Source organism: Spea bombifrons, chromosome 2 (assembly GCF_027358695.1).
Source record: "Spea bombifrons isolate aSpeBom1 chromosome 2, aSpeBom1.2.pri, whole genome shotgun sequence".
NCBI lineage: Eukaryota > Metazoa > Chordata > Amphibia > Anura > Pelobatidae > Spea > Spea bombifrons.
The window spans coordinates 109,605,330-109,618,719 of NC_071088.1; the positions used below are offsets into that span (position 1 = coordinate 109,605,330).

The 13,390-nt window shown below is 35.6% G+C and overlaps 1 protein-coding gene and 1 long non-coding RNA gene across 2 annotated transcripts in view; both read left to right on the forward strand.

Moving 5' to 3' along the window:
- The window catches only part of ACVRL1 (activin A receptor like type 1), a 30,581-nt gene extending 23,598 nt beyond the window's left edge, over positions 1-6,983 (forward strand). The window contains exons 9-10 of the mRNA XM_053455544.1: positions 3,666-3,796; positions 5,375-6,983. Of these exons, the coding sequence (XP_053311519.1) occupies positions 3,666-3,796; positions 5,375-5,509 (266 nt within the window). The 3' untranslated portion in view covers positions 5,510-6,983. The remainder of the gene's footprint in view (positions 1-3,665; positions 3,797-5,374) is intronic.
- Positions 6,984-8,472: 1,489 nt separating this feature from the next.
- LOC128475182 (uncharacterized) lies at positions 8,473-9,403 on the forward strand. The gene is made up of 2 exons (XR_008346464.1): positions 8,473-8,759; positions 8,850-9,403. It is a non-coding gene; the product is annotated as an uncharacterized LOC128475182 (long non-coding RNA).
- Positions 9,404-13,390: the final 3,987 nt, after the last annotated feature.

Below are 13,390 nucleotides of genomic sequence, written 5' to 3' on the forward strand. Positions count from 1 at the left end.
AGGACCTGTGGCGTACCTAGGGGGGTGCCATTCATCAGAAGGTTGGCACACAGGGGCGGACCGTTCCCACCTTGAACATAGAGGGGTTACGTGAATTTACATGACCACACGGTTAAATGCGAGGATACCCACAGCGAGAGGGAAAGCTGCGGTTGAGGTAAAGGGGTGAGCGAGGGAAGAACTGTATGTAAATCAGAGTGAGAAGTGTCTGTGTGTGAGCATGGATGTGTATGTGAATGTAGATGTGTATGCGTGTGTGTGAGCATGGATGTGTTGGAATCGGAGTTGGATATTTTTTGCCCAGGGTCCCCACAGAGCCTTGAATCAGTCCTGGCTGAAATGATACTAAAATCAACAGAGGGGGTGGGATAGAGTCAATAATTATATAACAGGAAGGACCACTGGATGCTGGGGTTAAGGTCAGCATATACAGAGGAATTAAATTCCTCTGTTTAACCCCTGTGTTACCAAGACTTATTTTGTGCCATAATTACTGTACATTTTTTACCATAAGTGCGTTTAATCAAGATGCCCTTTTCTGTGTTTGATGTACCCAGATACATCCTTTTTCTTCAGAAAAAAAACATGGCTTTCATTTGAATCCATGGAATTGTGAAAAAAAGTAGCAGGAGCAGGGAAGGGACAGCCTGATTGGGCATTCCTTATGTAGCAGCGTACCGGCGCACATGCTCCTTGCTACAGCAAAAAACACAATACTTCCTAATGGTAATGTTGGCAAATCTTTTGAGGACGTACCTGTACATCCATAGGGTAACTAAGAGGTTAATTATGATAATTTGTGATCATTTGCTTTGTATGTTGTGTTATCAGCTTCTCACCTAAACTCATTGTTATCCTGTATCTGTTCTTTTAGGGTAAAATTCAGCTATTTGTTGGTCTCTCAATAAAAAAGAACATCATTCTTGTGAAGTGTATTGGGGTGAACAATACATCCCAACTTTCCTGCACTGAAGATTAACTAGACACAGCCTGATTATGTTTTTTGTCACTGGTAAAACTGGAGCTTTGGTGCCTCAAAAGTGCGACAAAAGTGCTTTCTAGCAGTCCTGTCCCTCTGTAAATATGATCAAATATTCCTTAACTATAAAAGTGCAATCAGTCCGGAAGAAGAGAGTAAAGAGGGCCCATAAATTGGTGGAAGTGGTTGTTGAGAAAGCTCAGTAAGCATAGGCTTGGTGTAGTAGTAGTTATTACATAGGAAATATTAGAAATAGCCTCTTACCACCAAATAAATCTTCTTGGCCATTGCAACATAGAAGAGACCCTTTTGAGTCAATTGTGTATGTATTTTCCTACAATCATTTCTTACTGACCTCCAAGCTAAGGTATGTAGATTCCAATGGCTATTTGTCATCCCTGACCAATACAGCCTTATCATAAGGCATTCCAATTAAACAAAGTGTTCCATGAGAAAGTCAATTTCAAAATTAAGTATTATCCAAAACAGCACCTCTGCACTTCACATCCAAACGAGAAATTAACTTGGGTTAAAATCAATCTTTTTTACAATACCAGCTAATTCCAAAGAGCTGGATATATCAGTCAAATATTATTACATAACTTCATTTGACAGGGGCAGATTCATACAGTAAGTGTAAAGGTTGTTCTAAATTCAAAGTTCATAGAGTGAAATGCTGCTCATTTTTCATTTGCATTCTGATTAATGTAAATAACCAAGCACTATCTGTGGTGCTATTCTACACAGATGTAAAAAAACTTTTTAAAAAATGTACATGAATCAAGTGATTTGATTAAATGTGACATCATTTGTGAAATTGGGAATGTTTGTGGGTCATTTCATCAAAGTGGGACATTAGGTTTGCTTAAAATTGGGAATTTATGGGGTCATTGCATCAAATTGGAACATCAGGATTGCTTAATCTGAGAACCGTTAATTTGCATCATGCCCGCCTGAGAACTTTTGTCGATAGGCTCCTCTTTGGCTGGGACTTTAGGCAAGTCTACTGGAACCGGTGCAGCTGGACGCACTACACTAAATAGGGTATTAAAGAGTGTACACAGAGATTGAGAGACACAATTGAAATACCAACCTCAGCAGCATGAAATGGTTTTTAGGAGGCACTCTGTATTTAACTAGTAGGACAGCCTAGCACAGATAGCATTCAGTGTTTTCAATCTAAAATCTTTGTATACTGTCGGTGAGCTTGTTTCTCAGGCCTTCTACATCTGCCGTTTGGGACAGCCCTATTCTATGGGGATAACAAATAGACAGTTCATTTGTTTGAATCAACCCATTGTCAACATAAAGGGAAATTAGCTGGATGCTTGAAGCCGCCATCTGCCCATAAAGTGCTTAGAAAGTACTCTAAAGAGCAAGTACAAAGGAAATGTTGCTTCCCCAGCCCATTGAAACTTTGTAAAGGTACAAAGATGTTTATATTTATATCCGTGAAAGTTACAAAGTGATCTGGGGCAACTTGCGTTTTAGCTGTATACTAAAAACATAGCCCTTTTAGCTTAAGTGTTCAAAAAAAGATAACGTTTCTGGGAACTTTTAAAATAAATATGTAAAATATCTAAACGAATAAACACTGTGCTAATATCTTGTTAAAAAGTTCTTAAACACAGAAATATCATGAAAACATAAGAAGATGGGTCTTTACAGAGCAGAGAATTTTATATATACGTATTGCCTGCAAAACTGCTAAATGTATAGATGAAATGTTCATTTAGTTTCATGATTTTTGTCTGTATATACACTGCCCTTCAACGATTTCATGGAAAACAAGAAAAACTAGCCTTTTAAACTTAAACTTGGATTAGTGAACACAATGAGCCATTGGAACACAGGAGTGATGGCTGCTGATAAAGTGTCTCTGTATGCCTATGAAGATTTTCCATTAAGAATAAGCAATTTCCAGCTTCAAAAGTCATCTATACTATATTTCTAATCATTGTGTCTAAACATTGTGTGTTCATTTAATGGACCAACTTGCTTTTCTTTAAAAAAACAAGGACATTTTAAGTGCCCCTCAAACTTTTGAATAGTAGTGCATATGCCATGAATTTAGTTAGAAACTATATGTATCGCTTCCTAACATGTTCTCAAATGGAGCATCTGTGGTACCTGACATGACTGCAAAAGTTCAGTTAATTCTATAATTTTAGCTATACATTTGTTAGCAATTTTCCTGGCGCAATGCATAGTTGCTATGCTTCATGTGAAAAACATCCGAATCAGGGCACGATATCCCTGAGAATGAATTTGTTTATAAAAAAAAAATGTGTGCAATGTGACACTGTCTCACTGTATACTAATGCAGAAAAAGGAATAAAGTCATGCAGCATTCACAGTAAATAGTTAAACCTGAATCGCACGTTATATTGATTAATTAATGTAAATGGGAGAAATTCATAGCATGGTCGTCATTGTGAAATACTAATCCGAACAGTCCTGGTGTAGTAGGTGTTTGCTGAACAATGAAATGACATTTAAATGTCTCTTTTTGTATTATATTGTTTAATCAAATTCAAGCAGCTTGAAGTTACAATCCTGAGACTGTGATGTTTGATGAAGTTACTTTTTTGGAATACTACTGTCTTTGAGCCGTGTAGGGTTAAAGATTTCGTCGGTTTTTGGTTTTGTCTTCATTCTCATTGTTTATTTTATTTATTTTTTTTAGGTATGGTGGAAGAATACAAACCTCCTTTTTATGATGTTGTACCACATGACCCAAGTTTTGAAGACATGAAGAAGGTAGTTTGCATTGACCAACAGAGACCCAATATCCCTAATACCTGGACTTCAGACATTGTAAGTAAATTGGCTACATTTGTACAGTATCAGGAAATTTCCCTTACGAAAAAATTACTGCAGTTTTTCTGAAGTAATACTGCAGTTTTTTGGACATGAAAAAACTGCAATACAGCACTTTTACTGCAGTATTACTGCACATTTACTGCAGTTTTACTGCATTTGTACTTCACTGTACTGCAGTTTTACTGCAGTTATTTTTGTACGGAAGTACAAATGCAATAAAGCTGCAGTACATTGAATTACAAATGCAGTAAAACTGCAGTAAGTGTAAAGTGCGGTAAATGTGCAGTAATACTGCAGTACAGTGAAGTACAAATGCAGTAAAACTGCAGTAAATGTGCAGTAATACTGCAGTAAAAGTGCAGTATTGCAGTTTTTTCATGTCCAAAAAACTGCAGTATTACTTCAGAAAAACTGCAGTAATTTTTCGTAAGCGTTTGCATAACCATTTTTCTGAAATTATTCTTTATTGTTTTATATAGCGCCATTATATTCTATAGTGCTGTAAAATGGGTAGACATAACAAGTAGTATATAGCATAACATTTTGACTTACAGAAACAAAAGGTGAGGAGGACCCTGCTCAAACAAACTTACGATTTAGGGGGAAATGTATGTTATACAGGGCTCAACAATTTCTATAATGATTGTATATAGTGACCCCTATCGAAAAAAAGGTAGACTCTTTCAGAATGATCAATCTTCATTTGAATTAGTAGCATGATTTAGTAAAAAGCCTTTAGCTGTATTGGCTGTAGGTTGGAAATACAGTATTTGTGACTGCCTATTACCTACCAACCTATGCTTACTAAGTCTAAACCAGAATAAATTGTTGCATGACAGAATGTTCAGTAACACCCCTGTGTGTCATTTTTGAATTTCTCAATGAGCTTTATATATTTATACTATTTAAAATGACTTTGTGGTTACAAATCTCATATATCACAGCATCTGTACAGCAATGACTCATGTGTGCTCTGGTTCTTTTCCCGATTGTATGACAGGCAGACAGAGCCAGCCAGGGAATATTGACATGTCTGCAAATTGTCACCCTCCTTCAGACTAGGAGAGAAGGAGCGAAACTCTTTTATGTACTTCCAAGTACTTTTTCTTAAATCCCTAGTATTAAAGACACACAATTCTTCTTTTTAACATTTTTGCGGTAATAGCATTTTTAAAAGAGTCTGTGAATGAAGAAGTCATTTTCATTGGAATTTTAGACAATTATTGGTAACCCATCATAACGTTGCTATTCCCGTCAATGAACAGAATTGGTACCAGATCTGGAAGTGACTGGTTTTATAAAAGCCTCTTCTTACTCTTTATATGTGTGAGGATTTGGGGGGAATTATCTAATGCATCAGTATTGCTAAAAACTGGATGTGGGTCATACCTAACACCCGTATTATTGGATTTTTACCACTTTTTATCTGTAGAAAAGTTGCAAATGATAGATTGTCTGTATTCCCCCGGTAAGAAGTCCATGCTGTTGTGCTTTGACATAATTTAGCATTTAAAGGTGCCTTTCCGTTGATACAGACAATAATTTACTTTTTTATTTGCTTCTCCCAACAAGATTTTGTCATCCTTATCAAGAATCATGAAAGAAAGCTGGTACCCGAATCCTTCTGCCAGACTCACTGCTCTAAGGATCAAGAAGACTCTAAACCAGTTGAGGAATTCGTTGAATATTTCAAAGCAAGATTGTTAAAAAAAAAAAAAAGAGCTGATTCAACAACTTTATGCACTTCAGGAGAGATTTGCGGAAAAAAGAGAAACATTATTTTACAGGAAACCATGTGAAAAAGATAGCTTTTCAAAGTTGTGCAGCCTTGTCTAAGTGACAATATTAATATGATTCAGAATTTTCCCCAGACATGGAAAAATGCCCTGATACTTCAGTATCAAGCACAGCATACACAGAAAGACACAGCATACACAGATAATTCTTGATATTCTAAGAATATGTTAATGTTCAGCCATGATTGAACCAAAAATCAACTATTTAAACTACTTTTAAAGAACAATTTCTATATACAAAAACTGGATAAAGATACTTCTGCCATACTGGCCTTTTCCCCTTTTTTTTATTGAGACACATTGATATTTCACATGTCGGATATAAAAACTCACAGAAGAGAAATGGCTACTTAATTATATATCCCATATACTGCAAACGAGCACTTTATACGTGTTGGTAGCAACATGTAAATTGTACATGATGTGCCCCTCAAAAATAGCCTTTATGGCAACTCTAGATCAAGTCTATGTAAATATGTATAAGAAAACACACGAGGCAGTGCTAGAATAAAGGCAGTCGCGTATGTTCGTCAAGTAACTGTACCTAAGCTAAGGTGCCTTGCCTATTTTTATTCTATAGTGTTTAGGTCTGCTGTGTCTGAAATCAAATGTATTTATTTCTTTGTCCTAAGGCTAGCATCTGCTATAAGAACAAAGACGTGTATGTATTAAAATATGATGTTTCTTTATTCTAGAACATAACACAAGATAAAGGAGGAAATTCGCTAAGCAGTGATTTTAAAAAACACCTTTTCGTTAATCGAGCAGGGAAAGGCTTTGGCTGTAATGCCTCTACCTGTGTATCTTATGTGCAATAATACTGGCATAACATGCCACAAAGGACCAGTGTGTAACGTCGCTGTTGACTGACCTGGACTCTTCAGTTAATACAGTTATTTACTGATTTATATAGCACTATCCTATTCTGTAGCGCTGCACGATGGATTAATCCAGATGCAGAGCTTGGTCCAAATAGGTTTCCTTTAAAAGAACCATTACTCATAGAGCAAGGTATAGAGAAACATAAGCATTCAAGACCTCAGCGCTTTCTTCTTTAGAGGTAACACGTCCCCATCTGAATAAGTGGCTTCTGGTGTGTTGAAAGATGATGTGACTCTACTCCTTACCCTATGAATGTTGATCCACTTCATGGTATTACAAGCTTTTTTGGACCATCTTCACTGGCAATATATACAACATGATTAACACCGTCACATCTGTGTTTGTTTCCATACACTAGTAATGAAGGAAAGCTTAATCATAACATAAAATGAATATATTAATTCACTTGCCCTGGCTATTCCACAGCTGCCATATTTTGATTTTTACAGCCTACATTAAATGAATTCCAAGAATAATTATTAAAAAAAAAGTTAAATTAGTAGTATTAAATTCAGCGACTGAGACGTTTTAAGTAAGTTAATACACAGCCTTGGTAAGGGCAGCTTAACCACTAAAAGATTCATATAATGCACATTAGACTTTGTGGGCACAATCTAAGTGGATAGATAGATAGATAGATAGATAGATAGATAGATAGATAGATAGATAGATAGATAGATAGATAGATAGATAGATAGAGAGATAGAGAGAGAGAGAGAGAGAGAGAGATAGATACATAGATAGAGAGATAGATAGATAGATAGAGAGATAGATACATAGATAGAGAGATAGATAGATAGATAGATAGATAGATAGATGTATCTGAACTCCATGATCAAGTCATTAATGGTTTCAAGTTCAAATGCCCGCATTGATTATTAAAAGTTAGATATTAAGAAGAATGAAATGAATGCAATCCAGACCATATTATTATTAAAGTGAGTTTGTTACCTACACATACAGGCTGAAAATCATAACATAATTCAAATTTGTGGAACCCCTAAGGCCGGGGACTTAGCAATATTCTATACTTTTATTTTTTTCTTTAGTTAAGCGCAATGCACTGAAGACTCCTCTGGCACCTATGAATATGTTTAAGATGTCCTCACAAAAGCCCACGGCAGTTAGCAAAACAAATATAATGTATTTGTTATAGAGAAGTCGAAACCATATATTTTACTGTTTTATGTGAGCAGATCTGAAAAAAAGCCGATAACTTTAATAGTGGCTGCTGCTAGCCAGATGTCTCCTACTGAAAGGCCTTTTTGGCATGTTCTTTCATTGCTTAAAGGGACAATCAGCCCTTTTGATAGAGGGCAAAATATGTATACGCAGTGATGGACACATCAAAGGAATACATTGTCTCAAATATTTTCATCAACTCAAACTAATTTATTATAGCACTGCTGGCTGGATTTATTATGAGAAACAGCAGACAGGGTTATCAAATCAGATTTAAAATCCATTGTTCTCTTTAGCGATATATTTGCTAGCACAAAATACTAGTTGTGTATTGCTAACCAGAATAATGTTTTTACTAACGTTGTGTAATTATATTGAAGATCGTGCTATATCCACAAAAAAGACCGATCTCAGAGCCTTGAAAACCTAAGGAATACCCCATCTATCTAGACACAAATAACATAAAGAGAAAAAAAGAATATAATAAAAATTAACTTATGGGATGTGAAGTGTGTATTAACTATAGGAGTACCGTGTGGGAGGTGTAGCGCATTTTTACTTATGTTTTAACAGTTATGTTTTTCATGGCATTATATGTTTTTTGATATGTGATGAGGGGGATCTATTACTAACCTATTGAGGTTTTTAATTGAATCTAATAAAAGTTCATATTTATGACATTATTTTTTTTTCTCTTTATGTTATTTGTGTACTAAAGGAGTCGCTATAATGCTTAACGTCCTATTTTACATACCATATACACATCAACAATAAGCCAAAGTTTTCAGGAGAAGTGTGGGACCAGGAAAACGAATGACTTTTGTGAAACTTCTACAGCAGTAGCGATGAAGTCATTCTATATCTCATAATAACTTAATTTTTATATTAGGCAGTCTGTCTACGGCTGCAACAACAATAAAGGGGCAAAGCACCCCACCTCTGAAATATATAAAACTCAATTTCAGTAGCTCAAATGCAGACAGACAAAACCGCCTAGGGCTACAGAAATTAATGGATATGTAAGTCGATTAGAAGTTAACAATTTTACATTTATTTGCTGTTATTAGTGAAATCACTGCTCAAAAACACTCACTTTTGTTTTAACCCCTTAAGAACAATGGGCAGTCCCTAAACCCATTGAAAACAATGCATTCTGAGCCCGTACATGTACAGGCTTTGTCATTAAGGGGTTAATTCTGTTTGCTGTAGTACCAGAAGTTTTTAATTTACATCAAACGCCATTCCATAGTGAATCGTCTTCAGAAATATCAGAAAAAAAGATTTGTACTGCATTATTATTATATTCAAAATACCCACATAGAAATGTTTTTTTAAAAAAAAAAAAGACTTTATCTGAGTATAACTTTCTGTGAGTTGAGTTTCTTGGCTTTTTCTTATTCCATAATTATGGTCATTGAAAAATTTTAACTTACCGGAACTCACCTGTAACTCACAATTGTTCTCTCGCAATGGTTTCCAATTAATTTCATTTATTTTAAGTTAGGGACGCTGGATGTGTATAAAAAAAAAATACATATATATATATTTATGGTTTTTTATGTTGTAAAAAGCATGTTATAATCAATGTATAATTTTATTGCTTAAGTTATTTAAATATACATGTACCCTACTTAGATTATAGCAAAGTTCATTCCTATCATCATTGCAAATGTAATATTGGTTTTATAAGATGTTAAATATACAATGCAGAATGATTAAAATATATATATTCAAAAAGAAATGGTGTATACTTTATGTAATAACATGAGTGACTGCAGGAAAATGACATTTCCTCTCAAAAGGTGAAAACAAAAATAGTAATATTAAATGGTAACACACTGACTCATTTCAAAGTTTTATCAATAGCCTTTTAATACACACAAAAAAAGAACACACCCTGCAGTGGTTAAGAAAAAGTTTTTTTTGGTTGTTTTTTGAAGATGTTTTTTTCTTTTGTAACTGTGAATACACTGTAAGGCTTTAGCACCTGTTCGTTGTATCTCCTTGTTAATCTGGTTGGTCTGGCCCTTAATTCTCACTTACAAGACGAGAAGAGTGCGCAAAGTAGCTCCTTTAAGAAATTGTTGTACATATTCTATTTAGAGACACTTTGTTTATTTAATCAGTGCCATCTCTGGTCAGTAGCTAGCAGAGATTCAGTGATCCTATATTATGTATATTATATTTATATAATATATAGAATGTACTGTATATATATATATATATATATATATATATATATATAAATTGACAAGGTGCTGGGCAATGATACCATTGATGTGTTCTGCTAGTTCTAGTAGGTGGAAATTGGATTAAGCATTGGAATTCTCACTACACCTACCTCAAAGTTTCTAAGAGGCCTTGTGCTTCAGCCCTGCTGGCTACAGCATATCCTGCAGCTGTGTCCACTCGTGACGGACCCAAGCAAAAGCCACAGAAGAGCAGAAGATTCCTTCGTTTTTCCTAAGAATTTACCAAAGTCAAACCCAAAAAACGACCAGTAGGTGAGTATCACAAAACATTGCATTCTCCTCCTTGTGACAGGATGACCTATACCCTGACTGGGTACACCCGCCAAACTGTGCTTCCTGCTCTACCTCCTGCTGGATCAGCTTATCCAATTTGCATACCCATTGCTCATGGGGCTGCTGTCCCATGAATGACATCCTTAAATCTCGCTGGTCCCTAATCCTTGGTCCAGAGGTTGGAAGATACTGGCCCCGGCATATAACAACTTCCTGGAGGGCCACCTCTCATAGTGCCACTCGATTCTGTTGCCAGGTATAGCTCCATAGGCAAAGTAGTGGTGTAGAGTGAGGAGGTGATCCGCAGCAACCCCTGGAACTCTGATGCCACATCCATGTCCCTGTCATGGCGACTGATGTCGGGTGTCCCGACAATCAGTTGCGGTAGAAAGGAAGCGTGAATCCGTCAGGGCCCCCCTGCCAAACTCAAAGCTACCCCCATGTGACCTCAGCCTCAGGGGCTTACCATGACACTCCTTTTCTGTGCATCTACAAGGGGAGAAATAGTGATCCCACCAGGATCACAGGGAACACCACATTGTGATGACTTATGACTAGACAAATGAGGCCCCCATGCTGCTTGTCCCCACCATACATTTTCTAGTCTGCACAGAGGTTTGATGGTGTTTTTTGGTATAGCAGTCAGAAGGGAGATGTGTGATTTGAAAATGCTTAATGTTGAATCCTTAAGTGAACATACTTTTTTATGCAGTGATGTCTATTTTCAAACTGGTTAAGTTGGTCTCCAAGAATAGCATTGAGATTTTCACTACCAACTATTGCAAAACTTTTCAGATAGCACCAACCTCTCAGAGAAGACGTGTAACGAACAACATATACCAAAAGCAACTGAAGTTAAGGTGTATAAAGCCCCAGAGCTAGGAGGTAAAATTAGTAACGCAATGCTTTCCAAGAATTCTGTCATTCAACAGGTTTTGTGCCTCACTATTGACATAGAACATATGGTGTCTACATTCAAAAATATCTAGAAACGTGCAGCTTACTTACACCATAAATAAGGTGATTAATCCAGCATTATGTAGTATCAGTCAACAACTGATCTCTGAAATGGTTCCACGTATAAAAGAGGTTACTGTTTCTTTAGAGATTAATGTTTACTATTACAAAAAGATAGTTTGCATTCCAGTAATAGTAAAAGAAAGAGATCATGCACGGAGACAACCTACAAGATGAACTGGAAGACGGTATTGAAGAATGACTGGAAAAGTTTGGCTAGAATACTAGATGCCCTTATACAAGTATAGCCAAGGTCAACACAAAAAAAACATAACTCTGTGAGCACTTTTTAATCAACCTGTGCAAAGGAAGAAGGATTTCCCTTGAGACTTGGAGAAAGAAGATTTCACATTTTGGCTGCAGAATGGGAACTGTAGAGTAAGAATAGAACAGTCAGTGGTATACAATAGATGTCTTAAAGAAAGGGATGGATACCCATTAACCAAGGTAAAGTATAGAGAATTATATACAAATGAATATCAAAGTCAAAAAGGACTTTTTCATTGGAAATGTCAAAAGCAAGTGGATATATGAATTTCTGTTTTGCTCAGTTACTAGGTTACCATAACCATTCAGTCATAAACAAGTAGAGATTGTACTTAAACATTTCATTCCACCATTTTTAACAAAGTAGAATAGATGCTTTAGACTACTGTGTATGATTTAAAGCAGCGTTTATGATTCAAGTGACTTATTAGTCACAAGCAGCATCAATCCAAACTCCTTGGAAGTATATTATATACATATGTACATTGTTCCCAGCCTCCTTGACCCTATGCTATTTACCTAGATAATTTGTATTGTGTATTATTTTGTTCTCTGTCTCTCCCTTTGTTCAATGATTATATTGGTCAATAAGTGTATCAGTCAGCATCTGTCATATATCAGCATTACATTTGCTTGTTTCTTTCACAAGCAATTGGGAGACAGATGTTGCACGCGGTCTATTCAGTAAGTTACCAACCCTACGGCTACAAGCTTGGCAATGTATCTCATGTATCTTGAGTTGCTTGAGTTTGATGTTGTGGGCACTCAGTGAATTCACAGAGATTATTATCATTATTTCTTGGTATTTGTGAAGCAGGCAATATAATTGAAAACAACATTTACCAACCAATGTGGGTTCTACAACATTCTGGTTCTTTGGCTAATAGAATACACCTACAGTATTCAAACCATTAGTCAACTTAGAGTTATGCTTCTTTCCAAAGCCATTCATGAACCTCAAAGCTTCAGATCTGCTTGTGAAGAAGCAAGGCTTCTACTGTTTATTCATCCTAATGTACTCCAGCAGGCTAATCCCTCAGACATACTTAGCTGATGCTTTGTTACTGGAGACAGAAAACAATTGATGAGAAAGCAATCAGGGGATAATGGCAAATTACCTGACATACAATTGTCCTTTGTTTCAACACTGACTTTTGCATGTAACATCAAAACCCACAATACAGCGTTGGATCATGCTTACCATTTCCACTACATCCTGTTCAAGGTGATATGGATTGCAATGACTAATACATTTTAATAAGGAACAAAACAAAAAATAAGACACAATAAAGCAGAATACATAAAAACGCCTAAGGATTATTAAATGTTGTGTGTCTAATTTATTTACTGTACAGAATTTTACGTAAGTCCTTTCATTTATTAATTAGATCTGTCACGCACGATGGAAATAACTTTTATGCATAACACATGTAATTCAATTTCATCTTAATCCAATACAACAGGTCTGCATTCTATATTAACAAAATATTGTAAATATTAAAGTATAAATATACATTTTCGTTTTTATTAATAACTTAATAATCAGTGTTCTTACTTTGTGTGTCTTCTCTCCTCAGTCAACAGGCAATGACAGAAAGCATTAAATGTATTAGCCAATGGGTTTTGTTACTCTTTTAACTGGAAACCTATATATCAAAGGTGACGCAACTGTGGATGGAGACAACTATATATTAGGCTGTTCTGCTTTTGTTTTATGTTTTTCTTATGGATTTTAGGTGTGAATATTTTGAAAGCATTTTCTTTCGTTTTCTTTAGATTACATTTTCAATGAAAAATTACTTATTTTCATTTTGTTATTTGATTATTGGATATAGTTGACATAATTCCAAAAAATGTATTCAACTCACTGGGAAAAAAAAGGAGAATTGTGAGAAGTACACTAATATTCAATAAATACT